The sequence below is a fragment of the Martes martes genome, assembly GCF_963455335.1.
Source record: "Martes martes genome assembly, chromosome: 3".
Classification (NCBI taxonomy): domain Eukaryota; kingdom Metazoa; phylum Chordata; class Mammalia; order Carnivora; family Mustelidae; genus Martes; species Martes martes.
This window is the reverse complement of record NC_137890.1, coordinates 107,816,395-107,839,711: the sequence shown is the minus strand read 5'-3', so window position 1 is coordinate 107,839,711 and position 23,317 is coordinate 107,816,395. Positions and strand designations below refer to the sequence as shown.

General features: G+C 35.2%; 1 protein-coding gene across 1 annotated transcript in view; it reads left to right on the top strand.

Annotated features, from left to right (window-relative positions):
- Window positions 1-23,317, top strand: part of LRP1B (LDL receptor related protein 1B) — a gene marked incomplete at both ends in the record, with an annotated part of 1,929,835 nt that overhangs the window by 872,425 nt on the left and 1,034,093 nt on the right. The window contains 2 exons of the mRNA XM_080798957.1: window positions 13,774-13,893; window positions 17,733-17,861. Coding sequence (XP_080655083.1) covers window positions 13,774-13,893; window positions 17,733-17,861 — 249 coding nt within the window. The remainder of the gene's footprint in view (window positions 1-13,773; window positions 13,894-17,732; window positions 17,862-23,317) is intronic.

The following is a 23,317-nucleotide window of genomic DNA, read 5'->3' as shown; positions in this document are numbered from 1 at the left end:
ACAGTTGTTTTCTCACTGTCCTGCTAAGTCCAATACATCAATGTGGATTGTGATCAAAGTGAATTGTTCAATTATAGGTCATAAAGGCAGCCAGCATAATTGCTATTGACCACACCTTGGATTGAGCCAATGGCTATACATATAAGACTGCAAACAGTGGTTCTCTGGTTTAAAAATATTTATATAAACTAAATTGATGAGGGGAAAAACCTCCTAATAGTAATAACTTGTAATTTTTGAAATCTGGTTATCTACTTCAAATCGCCTTTTCTACTGTCCTGTTTTTACTCTAAGGCAGGTTAGCAAAATTTATCTGTATGTGTTTCCTAAATCATAAACCTGTATACATTTGTGGAAATGTGTTCTAAATCCCAATGCTGTTAAAAAAAAACATAACAGCTCCTTAAGACCTTGCAGAATAGCATAAGTATTTGGTAAAAATGTCTGTTTCATTTATTAATTGGTCTGTGCTCATGTAGCGAATTAAATGTGCATGCACAGTGCTCCAGAAGAGTAATATTCATATTTTATAGAAACCAGTTAGCCAGTATAGAAAAATCTTCATTTCTTACGGCTAGTATTTCCCTGTTAGAGATCTTTCATTCGGGTAAAGATTTTAGGAGAATTTACCAAAAAATAAATGTACCTCCACCAAAAGGTATCAAATGATACACAAGTCTTTTGGGGACAAAACTATAACTATGAATCATGTAACACCCAAAATTAAAGACCCAAAAATGAAAGAGAAAATTATTCTATCATAAAAAGAAACACCTCCAAATTGTTTGAAGCTTATATAAATTATGGAAGAATACTGACTGTAGGTATAGCTTAAATGGTAACATGATAAAAAATGATAATGCAAAGAATTACATGTGTCAGGCAATATTTTAAGGACTTTGCATGATTTACCTCATTTAAGCCTCATAACAACCCTGAGGTAGTTTCTATTATTTATCTCCATTTTAGAGACAAGGAAAAATAAATATAGAGAACTTAAGTCATCTGTCCATCACCATAATACTATGTAATAACAACCCTGGTACCTCAGGGGTTGAATGCAACAAAAATCCAAATTTTCATTCATATCAATACCCAAATAGGTCATCAATGGATGCTTACTATTTCAGGCTCCCTCCAGTGTGTAGGCCTGTTGGCAGAAGGTTCTATGAGCCTTCCGCTGGCTTCTTTGCATCCAGAGGGCTGACAAGTAAGTAAAGAGAGAGTGAAAGATCATCAGAATGCTTTAGAGCCCAGTTCAGAAAGTGGCACACAGTAATTTTGTATATATTGCATTATCTAGAAGTCAGATACAATATAGAATATAAATATAAAGAAGTCAGATATAATAGAATATAAATCAACTGGGAAGATTAATCTTTTTATTTGCTCAGGAAGAGGAAACAGGATTGGTGAATATTAGCGTGTTTTGTGTTTTTTTGTTTTGTTTTGTTTTGTTTTGTTTTGTTTCGCCACACCCACATAGCCTGAAATTAGTAAAGCCTGGGTTGGAACTTAGGTACTCTAGCTTCAGCACTTAAGGCCTTAATTATAATACTGTAGCATGACTTAGAAAAAAGAAAAAAGGTGGTGAAAGAGATACGAGATTTAATATGGAATAATTTTTTATCCTTCTAGAATCCCTGTTGCCCTTTATTAGTAATAAAAATCTAGAAATATATTTCTTGAATCTATTTCTTGGTTAAAGAACGGTTTAGAAGCTCAGTACCTCAAAGTTACCCATTACTTGTAAGCTGTTCAGTTGCATTTGATGGAGAAGATACATTCACATTTTTATAATCTCCTATACAACTCTGAAAAAAAAAAGCCTTAAAAAGATCCCTTAAATACCAGAGAATGAAGTAGGTCTTTATTAGGGGAGTCCCCATCAGTTGAAGTAGACTTGATTCCTGAAATAATAGCTCCTCTCCTTTCATTAAAAAAAGACACTTTTCTTTTATGATAATGCTGAGAAATATAGATCAAATACCATATTACATATCTGGATTCAGGGATGCCTGGGTGGCTCAGTCATTAAGCATCTGCCTTCTGACTCAGGTCCGGATCCCAGGATCCTGGGATCGAGCCGTGCCTTGGGCTCCCTGCTCAGTAGGGAGCCTGCTTCTCCTTCTCCTGCTCCCCTGCTTTCTCTCTCTCTCTCTCTCTCATTCTGTCAAATAAATAAAATCTTTAAAAAAGTATATCTGGATTCAGTCTTTCATATTTCATTACCTTAGATGCTAGTGGTCTTCCTACTTCAACCTAAGACCCAAACCAATGATAATGTTACATGAACCAACGAGCATGCTTCATGTAGAGCATTCTATCAATACTGATAATTCAAGTACAGAATTTCTGTTCTACCCAAATAAGCTTTCTAACAAAATTAATCTGATGCATTTTTAATTATATGCATAAACATTATAGTGTTACATGTAATTAAACATAAATGGTAAGCAGCTCTAATAGATAACATTACAGTAATTAGTATTGCTTTCCCGGAGTTAAGCCAAATTTTAAATTTTGTTCTTCATGTTGTTAGTTCTTCATAATTCTTCATGATCCGATAGAAGAACCATGATTTACCCTTTCACCTGATAACACGATTTCGATCTCTTTGCACATACACATGAGTTCTCATTTGATGAACCACAAGCCGAGTTGTCCTTTTCTCTTTTGTTATTTTCAGCCACTAGACCCCACTTAATACTCAAAACCATGTGTGAGCTTTAGTCTTTCATATCCAGTTTTTCCCCATTTTCTGTCATTTTTCCATAATTCTCCCCATCACTATCCCCATGCTGGTAACATTTTCAGCACCAATTCCAGATATTTCAAGATTGGAGAGAGTAGAAAGATGAAACCAATGGTCTGTGGATTTTGTACTTTGAATTGAGAGGGAAAACAAGGACGTGGGCTATAGAAATTATATGGAAAAATATAATATATTTAAGGTACTGAGCTGAAATGCCTGCCTTAAAGTACAGGCTAAATAAATTAAGTCAAACCCCTACATCTATTCTCTTTATTTCATAATATATTTAATTTCTATGAGAAAACTTTCCTATTTCCTCTTTCTGTCCCATCCCTTATTACTACGTTTATCATTATCTTCTCTGTTCCACTGAAACTTTTTTTAAAGGTCTTATCTGATCCTATTAGAAAACGCAATGCATTTTATGGGCTTCATCCAAGAATATTTCATAAGGATTTAACGTTTATTGCTCTACTTACTTCCATGAACTCTTCTTCCTCTTCAGATTTTGTGAAGCTTTTCTGCTTCTCCCATCTATATATTTGATTATTTCTCACTTTTTGTTGTTGATGGTTCTTCTTCTGCTTGCCTTTCACATATAAAATTTCTCCAGGGCTTATTTGTGTTATAAATATTCCTTATAAGGGATGGTTCTTTCATTTTCAGGCTTTAATTACCTACTTTATATCTGTGACTTCCAAAGCTACATCTCTGGTCCAGACTTCTCTTCTTAGATAGACTCAAATTCTCAACTCTCTCCTGGCCATTTTTGTCAACATTTGAAACTAAATAGTCAAAGGCAAATTTAGTATTTCCCTCTAAACTTCTAATCCTCCTGTTATTCTTAATTCATCTTATTGGTACTATTAACTCACTGTCATTATGCTTTCACCAAGTGAAATCTTCTAAATCTTCATAATCTTAACTTGTGCCTTTGCCATGTTTAGTCTTTCAGATAACTTTTCTTACTTCATGATATGTCACTCATCTTTATCCCTGTTGTTAGGTACTAATGAACACTTCTGTCCTCAATTACTAGTAGTGACTCTCATTATCAAAACAGAAAAGTCTACTTAATCTAAGAATTAATCTACTTTGACTTGGCCCCCAAACAACAATTCCAGTCCCATTTTCTGCCACATCAAACATTGTGGGTTAGCCACACACAATTATTTATCATTGTCCATATTTTTTGTATCCTTTCCTGTCATATTTATTTTCTCATAGTTTCTCATACTTTATCTGGAATACATTCTCATAAATTTTGTTTACTGAATTCTTATCTTCTAAATTTCTGCTTAAATTAAACTTTTTTTTTTTAAGGATTTTACTTGTTTGAGAGAAAGAGAGAGAGAGATTGAGCAGGTGAACATACAGGCCGGGGGAGGGGCAAAGAAAGAGGGGGAAGCAGATTCCCCACTGAGCAAGGATCCCAATGTGGGGCTTGATCCCAGGACAAGGCAGACACTTAACCCACTGAGCCACCCAGGTGCCTCCAAATTAAACTTTTTTTCACAACTATTTTCCATATTATCTCTGCTCATTTCCAGTGTCTGGAGGATTCCTTCCCTTTCCAGCTCATGTCACTTCTATTTTAATGTAGCATATGTATTTTTCAGCTTTGAATTCTACTGTTGTTTACATTGTTATCCTTCCCACCTAACCCCACCCACTTCCACACTCATGTTGTTAATTCCTTAATTTGTCTAAAGTAATTTTGTGTGTGTAGAACCCCAGCAGAGTGCTTAGCATTGACTATGTGCTCAATCAATGTTGAGATAAAGTAGCATATATATTCAAGGCAATTTTGGACTGATTCCACCATAATCAAACAAGATTTGACAACTCAATTACCTAATTTGAAGATGTAAATGAACTATCTTTAGGACCTAGTTTAATTTAATGGACTAGAAATGACACCTGAGAGTGTTAATCCTCATCCTAGAGTTAAGCTATTTCATCGAGTCATTCATCCTATAAAAATTATAAAATGCTCTATCTATAGCACACTACTAAAACTAGAATGAAAAATAAAAATAAAATACACCAGATTTCTAACCATCACCATATTGTACATTGGAATTAGAGGCATTATTAAAAGCATGGGCTCTGTAGGCAGACTGACCTTGTTTTGAATGGCAGCTCTGTCATATATATTTGCTATATAAATCTTGGGATAATTATTAGCCATCAGTTCCCTCATCTGTAAAATGTAAATTACAATAATATCTGCAAGTTAGACTATTATGGGGTTTCCAAGAGATTGCATGTTTAAATAACTTGATATATGTTAGGTTTATAATTTGTAGCTACAGATACTAGTAAGGGAAACTAAAATGTAAATGGCTACCATAATGTAAAGCAAAAATGCCATAATTTCCAAGGAACCATTTATTCGGTATTTTTTTTAATAATGTATTTTTTACAGAACAAGTTACTGGTCTTTGTATATTACATAAATACCAACATTGTATTGTTATATAATTAATGATGAGCCAAAATTCAAGCCTAAACATCAGCTATTTTTGATCTGCATATTGGTTGAATCTATGTCAAGGAAGCAGAAATTGTTCTGGGTATGTCAAGGAGAAAGAAATTTAATATAAAGTATTGATTGTAATCAGAGCAGTGAAAATTAGAAGTTTAAGGATGCATAACTAGCTTTCAAGTCATGGCACTGGTGTTTATGTTCTAGGGAAAGGGGATGCCGTGATACTTGATGAGTTCACCAGTAGTAAATTGAGAGACAAGAGATAAAGACCTTGATTTCTGCCTCGAGGCACTCCAACCTTATGTGATTGACTAGAATGGAAAGAACCCTGCAAAGGGGACTGTGAAACAGGAGGAACATAAGTGTAGAGCTCTGGAAGCAACGCAATTGTGTATCAGAAAGTAGCTAACGGTCAAATACTGCTGATAGGTCAAGTAATATGAAGACTGAAAAAAGGTCATTGCACTTATCAACATCAAGATCATTGAAGGATTACTTTCCAGTGGCTAGCTTCTGGTAACTACCTCCTTTCTGTTTATCCTCCAATATCTGTCTGCACAATCCCAACTCCATCTTTTGTACCTCTCGACTGATGAGATACACACACACACACACACACACACACACACGTATATACATATATCTTTTCTTATATAGATTTATATATTATATATTTCATTTTTATATATATATTAAATTATATATATATATATATATATATATATAGTCCTTTTTTCCCTATTCAATATTACCTTTATATATACACCAGTTTTAATTTCCCTGTATCTCTGGGAAGTAGAGTTCTCTAACAAAGAGAACAAAATACACCCAGGAACAAATGAAATACGCTTCCTCACCCACATCAAAGGATTATAGCCACCTTCCTGTCACTCTCCCATCCCTTTTATTTTGTATTCCTTTTTCTGTTTTTTGTTTGTTTGTTTTTGTTTTTCTGTTTTGTTTGTCACTCTTTTACTTTGTTTTCATTTTTGTACTTTATAAATCTTACTTTTGAGTCTCATTTTGGCTGGTTTATTTATTTATTTATTTTCTTTTTGGTGGTGACTTCCAATTGCTCCAAACCTTCCCTTGCCTAGATTGTGGTTGATGTTTTCAGCTATACATCCACTCAATCACAGCTCAACAGAATGACTAAGAGGAGGAGCCCCCAACAAAGAAAAGATGCAGAAAAAATTGCCTTTCCAATAGATCTAATGGATATAGATCTAAGCAAGATGTCAGAAATAGACATCAGGGTAGCAGTTATGAAGACAATAGTTAGGCTGGAGAAAACTATTAATAGCAATATAGATTCACTGAGGGCAGAAATGAGATTGGATCTGGCAGAACTTAAAAATACTATTCATAAGATAGTATTTAGAGTATCTAATCTAGATACTCTAACAGTTAGGGTAAACGAAGCAGAAGAATGGATTAGTGATCTTGAAGACAATCTGATATAAAAGAAGGAGAAGAAGGAGGCCTGGGACAAACAGGTTAAAATCCATGAAAACAGAATTAGAGAAATAAATGATGCCATGAAAAGTTCCAATGTCAGAATGATTGGGATCCTTGAGGGTGCAGAGAGAGACTGGAAGATATGTTTGACCAAATCCTAGCTGAGAACTTTCCTAATCTGGAGAATGAAACAAGCGTTCGTACCCTTGAGGCAGGGAGAACACCCCCCCCCACCCCCAGACAAAAGGATTGCAGCCTAATGCCCAGGCATGTAATAGAAAAACTTGCATATCTTAGAACAAGGAAACCATTTTAAGGGCAGTTAGGGTGAAGAGATTCCTTATGTACAGAGGGAGGAACATCAGAATAACATCAGACCTTGTCACAGAGACCTGGCAAGCCAGAAAGGGCTGGCAGGACATATTCAGGGCACTAAATGAGAAGAATATGCAGCCAAGAATTCTTTATCTGGCAAGACTGTCATACAGAATAGATGGAGAAATAAGCCTCCAGGATGGGCAGAAACTAAAAGAATATGTGACCACCAAGCTGGCCCTGCAAGAAATATTAAGGGGAGTTCTATAAAAGGAGAAAGACCCAAGAGTGATATAGAACAGAAATATATAAAGACAATCTTTAGAAACAAGGATGTCACCGGCAACACGATGACAATAAAATCATATCTTTTAGTAATCACTCCCAATGTGAATGACCTAAATGCTCTCATAAAATGACACAGGGTTGCAGAGAAGGTAAAAAGACAGGACCCATCCATATGCTGTCTGCAGAGACTCATTCTGAATCTAAAGATATATCCAGATGGAAAGTGAAGGGATGGAGAAGTATCTTTCATGCCAACACACCTCAAAAGAAAGCTGGGATAGCAGTTCTTATATCAGACAAATTAGATTTTAAGCTAAAGACTGTAGTTAGAGCTACAGAACACAATATCATTCTTTTTTTTTTTTAATTTTTTTTTTAATTTTTTATTTATTTTCAGCGTAACAGTATTCGTTGTTTTTTCACCACACCCAGTGCTCCATGCAATCTGTGCCCTCCCTAATACCCACCACCTGGTTCCCCCACCCTCCCACCCCGCCCCTTCAAAACCCTCAGGTTGTTTTTCAGAGTCCATAGTCTCTCATGGTTCACCTCCCCTTCCAATTTCCCTCAACTCCCTTCTCCTCTCCATCTACCCTTGTCCTCTATATTATTTGTCATGCTCCACCAATAAGTGAAACCATATGATACTTGACTTTCTCTGCTTGACTTATTTCACTCAACATAATCTCTTCCAGTCCTGTCCATGTTGCTACAAAAGTTGGGTATTCGTCCTTTCTGATGGAGGCATAATACTCCATAGTGTATATGGACCACATCTTCCTTATCCATTCATCCGTTGAAGGGCATCTTGGTTCTTTCCACAGTTTGGCGACCATGGCCATTGCTGCTATAAACATTGGGGTACAGATGGCCCTTCTTTTCACTACATCTGTATCTTTGGGGTAAATACCCAGCAGTGCAATTGCAGGGTCATAGGGAAGATCTATTTTTAATTTCCTGAGGAATCTCCACACTGTTCTCCAAAGTGGCTGCACCAGTTTGCATTCCCACCAACAGTGTAAGAGGGTTCCCCTTTCTCCACATCCTCTCCAACACACGTTGTTTCCTGTCTTGCTAATTTTGGCCATTCTAACTTGTGTAAGGTGGCATCTCAATGTGGTTTTGATTTGAATCTCCCTGATGGCTAGTGATGATGAACATTTTTTCATGTGTCTGGTAGCCATTTGTATGTCTTCATTGGAGAAGTGTCTGTTCATATCTTCTGCCCATTTTTTGATATGATTATCTGTGAACACAATATCATTCTTAAAGGGTTTATCCAACAATAAGATCCAACAGTTGTAAATACCTATGTCCCCAACATGGGAGCAACCAACTGCTAACCATAATAAAGAGACATATTGATTATAATACATTAATAGTAGGAGCCCTTAATACTCCACTCTCAGCAATAGACAGATCATTTAAGAAGAAAATTAACAAAGAAACAAGAGCTTTGAAAGACACAGTGGGCCAGATGGACCTCATAGACATATACAGAACATTCTACTCTAAAACAACAGAATACTCATTCTTCTCGAGTGCATAGAACTTTCTTCAGAAATAGACCACATACTGGGTCAAAAATCAGGTCTCAACCAATACCAAGAGATTCAGATTATTCCCTGCATATTCTCAGACCAACTTTGAAACTGGAACTCAATCACAAGAAAAAGTTTGGAAAAAATTCAGACACTTGGAAGCTAAAGATCATCTTGCTCAAGAATGTTCAGGTCAACCAGGAACTCAAAGAAGAACTTAAGCAATTCTTGGAAACCAATGAGAATGAAGACACATCTTTCCAAAACCTATGGGATATGGCAAAGGTGATCCTAAGTGGAAAATACATAGCCATCCAAGCCTCACTCAAAAAAAAAAAGAAAAAAAAAAAAAAAAGAAAAATCCTGTATACACAAACTGTCTTTACACCTTAAACATCTGGAGAATCAACAACAAATTAAGCCTAACCCATGTGCCAGAAGGGACATAAGATTCGAGCAGAGATCAATGAATTAGAAGCCAGAAATACAGTAAAATACATTAATAAAACTAAAAGCTGGCCCTTTGAAAGAAGTAATAAGATTGCTACACCACTGGTCAGACTTATCCAAAAGACAAGAGAAAGGGCCCAAATTAATAAAATTATAAATGAAAGGGGAGAGATCATGATTAATACTAAGGAAATAAATAAAATTATCAGAAATTATCATCGACAGCTATATGACAATACATTTAGCTATCTGGAAGAAATGGAGGCACTCCTAGAAACCTATAAACTACAAAGACTGAAACAGGAAGAAATCGATAACCTGAATAGACCAATAACCAGTAACGAGATTGAAGTGGTGATCAAACACCTCCCAAAAACAATAGTCCAGGGTCTGATGGATTCTGGTGAAGTCTACCAAATATTCAAATAAGAAATAATAGCTATTCTTCAGATTCTGTTTCAAAAAATTGAAACAAAAGGAAAACTTTCAGACTCTTTCTATGAGGCGAGCATTGTCTTGATCCTGAAACCAAGAAAAGACCCCACCGAAAAGGAGAATTTCAGACCAATATCTGTGTTGAATATGGATGCCAAAATTCTCAACAAGATCCTAGCTAATAGGATCCAACAGTACATTAAAAGGATTATCCACCACAACCGAGTATGGGATTTATCCGTGGGATGCAAGGGTGGTTCAACATTCACAAATCAGTCAATGCGATAGAACACATAAATAAGAGACAAGAACCACGTGGCCCTTGCAATAGATGCAGAAAAAGCTTTGACAAAATACAGCATCCTTTCCTGATTAAAACTCTTCAGAGTACAGGGATAGAGGGAACATTTCTCAGCTTCATAAAATCCATCTATGAAAAACCCACAGTAAATATCATTCCCAATAGGGAAAAGATGAGAGCCTTTCCATTGAGATCAGGAACATGAAAAGGATGCCCACTCTCACCACTGTTGTTCAATATAATACTAGAAATCCTAGTAACAGCTCTCAGACAACAAAAAGAAATAAATATATTCAAATTGGCAAAGAAGAAGTCAAACTCACTCTCTTCAGGTGACATGATACTCTGTGTGGAAAACCCATACTCATACAGCAATTCAATAAATGCGGCAGGATACAAAATCAATACACAGAAATCAGTTGCTTTCTTATACACTAACAATGTAACTGTAGAAAGAGAAATTAGAAAATAGATTCAATTTACAATAGCACCAGAAACCATAAGATACCTTGGAATAAACCCAGCCAAAGAGGTAAAGGATTTATACCCTAGGAACTACAGAACATTCATAAAAGAAATTGAAGAAGACACAAAAAGATGGAAAAACATTCTATGCTCATGGATTGGAAGAATAAACATTGTTAAAATGTCTATGCTGCCTGGAGCAATCTATACTTTCAACGTCATCCCGATCAAAATAACAATGGCATTTTTCAAAGCGCTGGAACAAACAATCCTAAAATTTGTATGGAATCAGAAAACACCCTGAATCGCCAAGGAAATGTCAAAAAATAAAAACAAAGCTGAGGGCATAATGTTGCCTGATTTCAAGCTATATTACAAAGCTGTGATCACTAAAACATTATGGTACTGGCACAAAAATAGACACATAGACCAGTGGAACAGAATAGAGAGAGCCCAGATATGGACCTTCCACTAGATCAACTAATCTTTGACAAAGCAGGAAAAAATATCCAATGGAAAAAAGACAGTCTCTTCAATAAATGGTGCTGAGAAAATTGGAGAGCTATACACAGAAGAATGAAACTTGACCATTCTCTTACATCATACACAAAGATAAACTTGAAATGGATGAAAGACCACAATGTGAGATAGCAATCCATCAAAATCCTAGAGGAGAACATAGGCAGTAACCACTTTGACATTGGCCACAGCAACTTCTTTCAAGACACATCTCCAAAGGCAAGGGAAAAACAAAAATGAACTCTTGGGACTTCATTAAGATAAAAACTTCTGCACAGCAGAAACAGTCAACAAAACAAAGAGATAACCCACAGAATGGGAGAAGATATTTGCAAATGATACTGCAGACAAAGGACTGATATCTAAGATCTATAAAGAACTTCTCAAACTAAACATCCAAAAAAAAAAAAAATAAGTCATAAAATAAGCAAAGAACATGAACAGACACTTCTTGAAAGAAGATATACAAATGGCTAACAGACACATGTAAAAAATAGTTCATTATCATTAACAATCAGGGAAGTTAAAATCAAAACCACATCAACATACCACCTTATACCAGTTAGAATGGCAAAAATTGACAAGGCAAAAAACAACAAATGTTGGAGAGGATGTGGACAAAGGGGAACCCTCCTATACCGTTGGTGGGAATATAAGTGGGTACAGCCACTTTTGAAAACAGTGTGGCAGTTCCTCAAAATATTAAAAATAGAGCTACCTTACGACCAGCAATTGCACTACTGGGTATTTACCCCAAAGATACAGATACAGTGAAAAGGAGCACATGCACTGCAATGTTTGTAGCAGCAATGTCCACAATAGCCAAACTGTGGAAAGAGCCAAGATGCCCTTCAACAGACAAATGGATAAAGAAACTGTGGTCCATATACATGATGGAATATTACTCAGCCATCAGAAAGGATGAATACCCAACTTCTGCATCAACATGGATGGGACTGGAGGAGATTAGGCTAAGTGAAATAAGTCAAGCAGAGAAAGTCAATTATCATATGGTTTCACTTATTTGTGGAACATAAGTAATAGCATGGGGGACATTAAGAGAAGGAAGGGAAAAATGAAGGGGGGGTAAACTGGAGTGGGAGATGAACATGAGAGGCTATGGACCCTGGGAAACAAACTGAGGGAAGGGGGCAGAGGAGGGCATAGATTGCATAGAGCACTGGGTGTTATACACAAACAATGAATCATGGAACACTACATCAAAAACTAATGATATTAAAAAAAAAAAACTAATGATGTACTGTATGTTGACTAACATAACATAAAAAAAAATATGTAACAAATGGGCATGACTGTATTCCAAAAAGTTTTATTTGTCAAAAAGAGATGGGTTCTTGTTTGATTTAATATAAATTATTTAAGAAATGATAATGAGAAGAAGCAGAGAATAGTTGAGGAGATATCCTTGAATAGGTGAGAGGGGAGGGGATTTATTTACAGGGGTTGGAGTTAAGCTTTCATTATAAATTCAACCAAGTTTGAAAAACAAGGACAAGAATATGCTGAAGTAGATAAATGTGAAGAATAAATCTGTGGGAAAGCTCTTGTATTGCTTCCGTTATCTCAGGAAAAGTAGGAAGTAAGATCACAATATGTGAGTGGCCATTAGGAAGAAGATTTGGGGTTTTAAGAAGGGAAGATGCATGAAATAATTTCATGAAAGAGTTGAAAAATAATTGGGCTAAGAAAATACCTTATATAGTAAATAGCAAATTTTCAATTTGGAATTTTCTAGCTGTTCTTTTCCACATTGGACTATTCATATACTTTTATTATAATTTATATATATATATGTGTGTGTGTGTCTGTGTGTCTGTGTGTGTCTGTATGTGTATACATACAGACACACACAGACACACAGACACACACATATATATATGTATTTTTCTCAAGCACTGGCTAAACTTGTAGCATTATCAACATATTTTGAATCATTTAACTTCAATCTTCAAAACTCTTGTTTTTCTCCCCAGGGGAAAAAGAGATTGTTGCAGTCCATTAATACCTCTATTTTCAGACAGCAAAATCAGTAACACACTTTATCCATATATTTTTCTAGTTTAGCAAATCTTATTCCTGTTAGAAATTATTTGTGCAATGAATATGCTTCTGTCATTTCATCTCTGTTTCATGCATTTATCATATTGAATTCTAATCTACTCTGAGGGTTTGCTAAACTTTTGCTTCAATGATGTATTTGCTCTGAAAGAGTTTAGATATAATGAAATATATTATGTCCAGTATTTGTTTAATATTTTGTCACCAATGAAAGATAAATTATTGAAATGGAATATATTCACATTGATTGCCATGAAGTTTACACATGGATTATAAATCAAAACAAGTCCTTAAAAGATAGAAAATCAATTGATGTGTCAGATAAAAAAATGTGTGAATGTTGAAATCAACCACCAAATGGACATTTTTCCTCTTGAAATAATTTAATATACCAGAATTTGAAAAGATTTGTGTCTTTGAACGTACATAATAAGGTAAAAGTGAAAGTCTGAACATCTGAAATTTTGATAACAATACTTTAAACAAATACAAGCCAACATATTTTAGAGCGGATAGTTCTTTGTTCTTTCAACCAATCACAGAAATTTTCAAGGAGACCAATCAGAACTGTAATCTTGTGGTTATGCCCTGAGTAAATACTAACAATATTTAAATTTATATAGGACACATGTGTGCACAGTTATATTAACATAGTGTCTTTGTTTTTCTTCTCCAGAATTGTTATCCAATTGTCAGCAGTTGAATTGTCAGTATAAATGTGCAATGGTCAGAAATATTACAAGATGTTACTGTGAGGATGGATTTGAAGTAAAAGAAGATGGGAGAAGCTGTAGAGGTAAGTATGACATGTAATTCTTTTTTTTTTTTTTTTTTACAAAAGCTTAGCTTACAGAAATTAATCAAGTATCTTTGAGCACCTACCATATGCTTCATACAGAGGTTAAGCTAACTTTTTTTTTGTTTCTTAAGATTTAAAAGATAATACTCCTACATAAATCATACACATAAACATAACAGATATGCATTTTTGCCAGTCAGTTTTCAATTCATATTTCAATAATATCAAATATGGGAAATGTCAAAAATGGGAAGTGGTTTGGGTTAACCATGAAATCATTGAATTTAACAGTTTTAACTTCCTAGATGTTTTCTAGCAGTTATACAGCTGCAGTGTAGTAGACATTTGTTATTAACTAAGTTAGGTTAGTAATATTGTGCCATGTTCTTTACACTTTTTCCATTTTTTGCATTGGTAATTCTGGCAGTAGGCATTTTACCAACAGCAATAATGAACATAAAAATACTTAGGTATATTTTTAATTTCTTAATTCTTGCTTTTGTGAAAACTCCACAGGACATGTTTACCTTCTGAAATGACTCCACTCTGCCATACTGAACAATTCTAGGTTACTTCTCCATTCTATTAAGGTCTATTATATATATGTTAGTATATGTATATAAATCTGTAACATAAGTAATCCATTATTTTGTATAGTACTTAGAATCTATATATAGAAACATAAAATATAGAATCTACACATAAAATCAAAGAATATCTGCATTGCTAGAGCCGCTAATAAACAGATTATTTTACAAAGAAATTGGTGCTTTGCCAATTGCTTTAAACCTTTTCTTTAATATTATCATTTTTACGTAGAAAGAGAATCTTAAGGTTGAAAGAGTTCTCAGGGATAATATTGTTCAAAATCTAATGACAGAAGTGAGAAAAGTGAGACTCTGATAAATTAAGTAACTTAAGTCCTACGCATCTTCTTAGTAACAGACTTGGGACTAAAGCTCAAGTCTGCAGAGTCCACTTATTCTTGTCTTCAAGAGGTTCATTGCTTTTTAATGTACATCTGGGGTTTGAATTTTTCATTTGTTGTTTGTTTGTTTTCTGCATAGTACAAATATTATAGAAACATTTATTATTAAGTGTTTGTTAGACTTGGAGGCTATTTAATCTGACAATAGGTGGATCAAGCTGGTGTATTTATTTGACTCACACCAATTTTAAACCAACATTTAAAAATTAGAATATTGCACACAAAAGTTCAGACTATTTTTTTTTTCAGATAGAAGACCTAGCAACATTAGACACCTTATAAACCCAAAAGTCAGCCGTATATGAATAGTACTTCTGCATACACTCACACATGCATGCAATTTCCAGTTCAAAACAGCTCTTTCCATTCACACAGGGGAGGCTAAAATACCTATACATTATCCTTACCCTTTTGCTCCAACTGACTCCTATAGGAGTCAAGATTTTCAGCTCTTGTTACAATGGATCTCTTTCTCTCCATTCTCCTAATTAAATCCATAAAAGTAATCATAATCAATATCTTCTTTTGACTATTGATAAGGAATTATGCATCAATCAGTATGGAAGGTCACTACTGAAAGAGGAGCTCTTTTTACTTTATCTGCGACCCTGGATGACCAGAACTGAGCATCATTAATGCTTTCCTGAAGCCATATTTCCAGGGTATTTTCTGTCCTTAGAGGGAGAAAGAAGGCAGCATTATAAGTAATGACATGCCTATTCCTTTGCGGCCAATTTTGTGGAGTTACATGAATGTCATAGCAGTGCATTCTGGCTAAAAAGAGCAACAATAACAATAACAAAATCATTACTCATATTGCTCTCCCAGATAGCATAATCATGTCAGAAAAACTAAAATAGGAATCAATAAAATTAAACCTGAAAAATCTGTGAAAAAGGAGAATCATTTCTGCCACTAGGGGCTGGATTTTACCAAATGCAAGATTTAATTTCTTTCATTATCACTGTAAACTTAACTTCAAAAACTATTCTTTTTATTCCCAAAGCAACTTACTTCAAACAAACCATCCACGAATGCAAGCTGTTATATGAAGCCAAAGAAATCTGAGAAAAGTGCAAATTAATGCCATACAAATGCATAGTTTCCCAATTTAAATGGCCCCTTAACTAGTCAGGAATATTTTTGCTTTTCCTTAGTAAACTCTTTTCTTAGCTCAGTGTTCAGAGAGTGGGCTGAGAGTTCCAACCCTTTAATCATCCGTTTGGTCTTTCTGGTGAGGAGCTCCCCCCCACCCCAATCCTGGCATCATCTAGTGGCCCCACCCTGAGTCACCTCACTGGCACAGACTAAGGTATATTCCAAAGGGGCTCATAAATAACAAAAGACACTCCCATAACTCAGAAAATTGCAAGGGCTTTAGGAACTCTGTGCCAGAAACTGAGGATAAAGACCAAATACATATTTTTATTATACCACTTATTCCTATTTTAGTATAGCACCATTCATTTCCATCTATCCAGTTTTCACATGTTGTCTCTTCTAGTTCTTAAACATTTCAGTCCATTCTCTCTTCTCCATCTGCACTACCACTGACTTAGTTCAAATTTTAATGGGATTAAAATACAATTTCTTGCGTGAAATTAGCACATAACTAATTTTCCAGGATCTCTTCTCTACTTTCACCAATCCATTTTTTATTTGTACTATAAAGTTCATCCTATTAATGTTTTTGCAATGCCTACATACAATGTACAGCCCTTTACTTTAGCATACAAATAACTTCATTATCTGGCCCTAAAACTACTTTCCCAGTGCCATCTCTTATCTCTCCACTTATCCACCCTTATTCCACTTGACCCTTTTTACTTCTTTGAAATCCCTACTATGTCATCCCAATATCATTTCACATACTATTTTAACTGGAATGCCTCTTTCCATCTTATCCTTTCTTATTGAATCTGAGAAAATCCAAATCATCCTTTAAATCCAAGTCAGTATTCAGTCTTCACTTAATATTCTCCCTCTGATTCCAAGCAGGTTCACTTCTCTGTGTTTATGTCATAACCAGAGTATGCCCCTATTACAAGGAAATGCATAGAATTGCAATTATATTTCATTAGACTCGTTTCAGTTAGAAGTAGGAACCATGTGTTATCATTTTTTTTTTGTTTTGTTTCGTCAGGGATTAGTAGAGTACAGAGTACACAGGACAGACTGAATATACATTAGTCCAAGTTAGTAGCTGACATACACACACACACACACACACACACACACACACACACACATCTAGTGTGTGTGTATTAGCCTAGTTGGTTAAGAATCCTTAAGAGAGACTTGAACAAGATGCAGGAGGCGGGAAAGGGAGGATGGTAGGGAATAGAAATAGGACCATAGATATTAATAAAATTTAAGATGAAAGTTTTCTTTTCAAAGAATGCTTAATAGTTTCCTGTTTTTGATCCATTGAAGGTGATTTGTGTTGCTGAGCTCAGAACTCTTAATCTGTTCATTGAAAACCATGTTACCAGACTAATTCTTTGTTAAAATAGTGAAAAAGACATAAACTCTTTATTCTTTAAAGTGCATTTTACAACTTTGCAAAAATATCCAAGGATTTCTAGCCTTAATATTTTCTTTCAAAATTAAAAATTAGATACTAAGTTTGATGTTTTATCTCTGTAACTATTAAAACTACTTTGAATTTTGACTTTCAGTTGGTGTGGTTTGGAAAAGACTTATTGCCTTTGGTTCTTCTTTTCCAAAATAATTAACTATTTCCAAAATTTGAAAAAAAAAAAAAAAAGTTTTCTTCTAGGGGAAAAAATGCCCAGCAATAAATCTGCTTAGAAATGCCCATTTTAGAAAATGCCCATTTTCCTTGTAGATCAAGATGAATGTGCTATTTATGGCGCATGCAGCCAGACCTGCATAAATACATATGGTTCCTATGCCTGCAGTTGTGTGGAGGGCTACATAATGCAGCCAGACAACAGATCTTGCAAAGCCAAAAATGGTAAGTTATAATTTTTTTTTGTCCTTGTAGAATTTCTTGTTTCCCTTTTGCAGTTCCTTTTCACTAGAAATGTATACAGTACTATGGACTTGGAAGAAATAGATTTTTCCTTCATTTTAATTCACTGATCTACACCTAAAAATCCAGAGCAGTTATTTCAGTTGTCACTGATCATCACAAAACTCCTTCCATTACAGGAAGTTTCTAGTTTTGAAAAACCCATTCAAAAGAAATGGATTAGTTGATTTGAGTTAGCCATCTCTCTCCCAGACTATGCAATAGATTCCTAACTGTTTTCTTTGAGCTCCTGCTTTCCCACCAAAATTCATACTCAGCATAATAAAGTGATCTGCTAAAATGTAAACTAAATCATGTCATTCTCATGCTTAAAATCTCCCAATTACATTCACTCATCTTGAGAATAAAATCCAAACTTTTCACAATACATGTAAGGATCTAATGCTGTGGTATCATTTACCTTATGCATCTCACGTATTGCTACTCTCTGTTCATCATTCATCAGCCATACTGGTTTCCTTGTCCTGCTTCAACCACATTGCTCTTGCTTTGAGGTTGTTCCACTTCCTGTTTTATTTGCCCGCAGTGCTTTTCCCTGTGATATTCACATTCTTATCATTCAAGTCTTAGCTGAAATGGCAACATTCAGAGTGACCTTCGCTGACCATTCTGCTTAATGGTGTATACCCTCTCCATTGCTATCTTATTTCCCAATTTTATTTATTTATGCATTCTTACTCAATTACTATATGATTTTTCACTTTTATTTTCTTTATATCCCTACCTTTTGAAATGAACTCATTATGTATTTGTTTATCATCTGATTTCTCCAGAATAATGGGAGTGTTATGAGAGTATGGAACTTGTCAGTTTTGTTTATTGTTATTTACTAATATCTGATCATAGCCTGGAACACATAGGAACTTGATGAATATTTGTGGAAGCAAGGAAGGGAGAAGGGAAAGAAGGGAACAAGGAAAGAAAAGAAAAAGAAAGAATGAACTTCTCCTTCCGGTTAAAATTATTAAAATGAACGTTCCTCTTTTATGTGTTTGAATTTCACGTTTTAACACTGTCTTCCTTTTACTTTGTCCCTGCAAATAAAGCCTATAGTTTCTACACAGCATTCAGCCTACAGTAAACACTCAATGAATATTGATGATTTGCTAATGAAATAGCCTTCAGATGTGCTAGTAACAATGGGATAAATCTAATTTTTTTGTGGGCTGAATTAAGAATAATACAAGGAGATGTGTACGTGCTGTTCCATCTAGCTTCTTTCGACTTTTCTGAAATCTGGTTTCATTTTATGGATTTTCAAATTATGCTATTTTGATAAATTAATTGAATGACCCCCACCCCCTTTTATTAGTGATTAGAAAAGTAGGCATGCGACGGGATTCTCTTTTTTGAAGCCAGATTGAACAAAGCATTGGATTTGCTCAGCAAGCTGCTACAGCTAGTTCTTTACAACATAACCTCATGCTGTACTTTCAACAATTTTCCTGAGTGTGTTCGGTTATTAACTAAACATATTTGTATACCAAATTCGAAAGAACTCTTCTACTTCTTAGTTTATTTCTTTGAATTACTGACTTGGTTTGTGAAGCCCTACTTATGTTTCGGAGGCAATCCCAGAGAAAAATTAAGTCAGATCATATGTTCCTTTTGTCTACCACTGAGAGTTCTGATTTAAAGTATTGATGGTCTGAAGATGTAGAAGGCTTGTTCTTTGCTGTTTCTATTGATCCACACAATATCACTGTGGCTATACGGGGAGGGTGTAATGTGATAAACCCTACACAAAGGCACTTCCTCTCTTTCTACATGGAGAAGGTATTTGCCAATAACAGAATGTAACCAGGGAGGGATGCTACCTGCTAATGCAATGCTGATTCAAGGAGATTTGATGACTCCAGAATTGATAATAGGACATATAAAAGCCTCCATGTCTTGGTGTCTGGCTTGATGACAGTATCGGTCTACAGAGTTTAAAAAATACAGTTTTTATGGGAATGTTCCTTGTGTTTGTAGTTTTAGAAAAAACGGGTTGCTGGTAATGCAGTAAATAGCACAATTCTAGAACATATACTGACTAGTTCTAAGGGTCACATGAATATTTGAACCAATGTATTCGTACAAATTCACAAGGAAAACTATCAGTTTTCTTTTGGCTGTCTCAAATTGATAACAAATGAACCAGAGGATATTTTGGCTTCAGGTATATACAATTTTATATAATGCATCAACCTTACATTTTTGTGGTGATTTTATCATATTATAGTGCTGCCTTAACTGATGGGTGCTAGGAAAATGTTTTAAACTAAACTCCATTTGTCTTAGGTCTTTGCCATTCCCCTTTTCCTTTACCTGGCTGCTTAGATTGGCCCCACTTTTTTCTTCCTCTACAATCCTATCCTGCTGGGCTCTGGAACCTACCTTTTTCTCCCAGTCAAGCCAGAGTTCCAGGTGTCTCAGAAGTTGGGAGCATGGGAAACTATGGGATATTAGAATGGGCTGGCCCAGAACCCTGGATGTGTGTAAAAGATCTATAGGCTTTAGAAAAAAAAGAAAAAAAATAAAGAATGAAAGAAAGAAATATCAAGCCCAAAGGATACAGTGGGAAGCTAGTACTAGACTCGATAGGATGATTCTGTAAAGGCCTTACTAGATGATAGATGGGAAAATAAAAAGTGTCTTAGGAGATTTGCCTTTTATGTGAAGGCAGAGAGAGGTAGAGTCAATTGTCTAGGAATCTGCTTATAAATTTCAGCATGGAATAATATCATGGTCACTCTCCAACTGTTCACCCCAGAACTTACTTGTGGGGTCTTATTTTCAATGTAACAATTAATAGTAATTAGGTAAATTAATCTAAATTAATCTATTATCCCTCCTTTGTAACATAATATCTGAATCCAAGTAAAATTCATAAGCCTTAAGAGTACCTTCAAGAAATAATTCTAGTAAGGGGGAGGGGATTTTAGACCCTGTGGCAGATGGGGGAGGAAATTAATGTTAGGCAGGAGGCCTTTTCATTGCTGTTAATTCATGCAATGCAGACAAATTCTTTTCTTTTCTATCCTCTGTAAGATTGACTTGACTACTGAAATGTAGAATCAATCATTCAGGGCTGGGAGGAGCTCAAAGGTAATTTAGTCCAACTATCCACTTGCTATCAAAATAAATAATTTCCAAATGGAAGAAAATTTTAAATGTACATTTAAAGATAATTTTAAATAGTACTTGATAGTTCTGTGTAAGCGGAGACATACTGGAATATGAATGTCATGGTGGAGTGTTCATAACTGGAATGGGACTCACATTAAAAGCTAGTAATTTTTTTTTAAGATTTTATTTATTTATTTGACAGAGAGAGATCACAGTAGACAGAGAGGCAGGCAGAGAGAGAGAGAGGGAAGCAGGCTCCCTGCTGAGCAGAGAGCCCGATGCGGGACTCGATCCCAGGACCCTGAGATCATGACCTGAGCCAAAGGCAGTGGCTTAACCCACTGAGCCACCCAGGTGCCCAAAGCTAGTAATATTTGAACTAAACATTAGGATTTCTCATTTGAAAAGAATGTTTAAAAATAATCATGAAGGGGTTCCTGGGTGACTCAGTTGGTTAAGTGACTGCTTTATGCTCAGGTCATGATCTTGTGGTCCTGGTATTGAGTCCCACATCAGGCTCCCTGCTAAGCTTCTCTCTCTTCCACTCTCCCTGCCTGTGTTCTCTCTCTCTATGTCAAATAGATAAATAAAATCTTAAAAATAAATAAATAAAAATAATCATTAAAATATATATATGCATCCAGTAAAACTTCCTATATGTTTTTACTTTTGCTTTTTTTTTTTTTGAGATTAGAGTTCTAGAAAGTTGTCAAATCTGAAAATGGAAAGTTTTTTTTTTCATTTTTTAAAAATTTAATTTAGCTTCTTTTAGCTGATTTAGCTCAATTTTGATGTAGAAATATGCATTAAATGTAGGCACCAAGGGCTAAAAGTGGACACTTGTAGAACCTGTAAAAATGAAGGTAATAGCCAAGGGTGTCTAACTTATGAATTGTTGCCAGTTTTACTCCTGATCAATTCAGGCTCGTTGGACTGTACTTTCCAGTCTCCTAACCACTCGCCAAAGGCAGGCATTTAACCCAGTTTAAAATTCTGCAGGACCAATAGGACTCTACTGATTGCGCTAAAGCAGTCCTGGAACAAAGAACACTAAATAATTATATGCTCATCAGTGTAGAGGCACTGCAGTAAGTGGCACCATGAGAGAGAGAGTGTGTACCTCTTTGCCATGTAGCAACTAGAATAGTGAGAGAAGAGAGTCCATTAAATAACTTCAGGATTTTATTACAGTTTATACTGTGCTATTCACTGATTGGAACGATGGAGAGACCATTTAGGCAATAGAAATACAAATAAGAAATGCAAATCATAATCCCTATATAATCCATGGAAACATGATCCTAAATGATGCTGAGGAATGTGTTTATACCACTCACTGCTTTCTTTGCTGGTATTCTTAAAAAGAAAGAGAGAAAGAAAGCAAAATATAATGTCCCATGGCTCCTACACCTAACCTCCAACTCTATTATTATCTAATGTATATTTTAAAATTTCCTTTTAGAAGGTAGAGGAATCATTTATGGTTTTCTGCCAGGGGAGTTCTGCTTATAGGGAGAATAGGCAGGTGCCTGTGTAGAAAGGGAGGAGTTCTTTGTTTAGAGTATATCATAGTCTGTGCAGCCACTTGAAATGCTTGGAATTAAGTAGTTACAATATAATTGCCTGACTAATTTTTTTTTTTTTTTTACTTTTTTAAAGAAGAAAGCATTCTATATTAAAATGTGAGTATTCTTAGGAAGGGTGACATATTAAATCTTAGTAACCTTGATAATTTATGAGACTAGTGGATCAAATCTCTTTCAGTATACCATCTGGCTAAGAATGGCTCCCAGCAGAATGATAGGTGATTACGTCTTCACATGCAAAGACTCACTATTCATAGTTTTTACTATTTTTAGGTTGTCCAAAGGTCTAGTTCCTGCACAATTCGTCATTTTATTGAGACATAACTGAGAATGGTATTTGATGACATGATGGTATATGAGACTGTGAGATGGGAGTGAGCCTAGTGGACTATAACCATAGTAACCCAGATTTGTTGTTCTTTATGCCTTCACGTATGCACTGAGGAAATGACAGACGCTGTGGTAAGCAGTAGATGGCAGAGAAGTAGCTCAGTGCCTAGAACAGAGTATGTGGTTGGTAAGTGGTTTTTTGTTGGTGGTGGTTTTATTTTTTGTTTGTTTTGTTTTGTTTTGTTTTGTTTTAGATGCTTTAAGGAATTTTATGAACATTCAGGAAGCAGAATAGGGGACTGGGATTTTGAGAATTAATGAAAGGAATGCCAGGAGGTTGGAACAGATTAA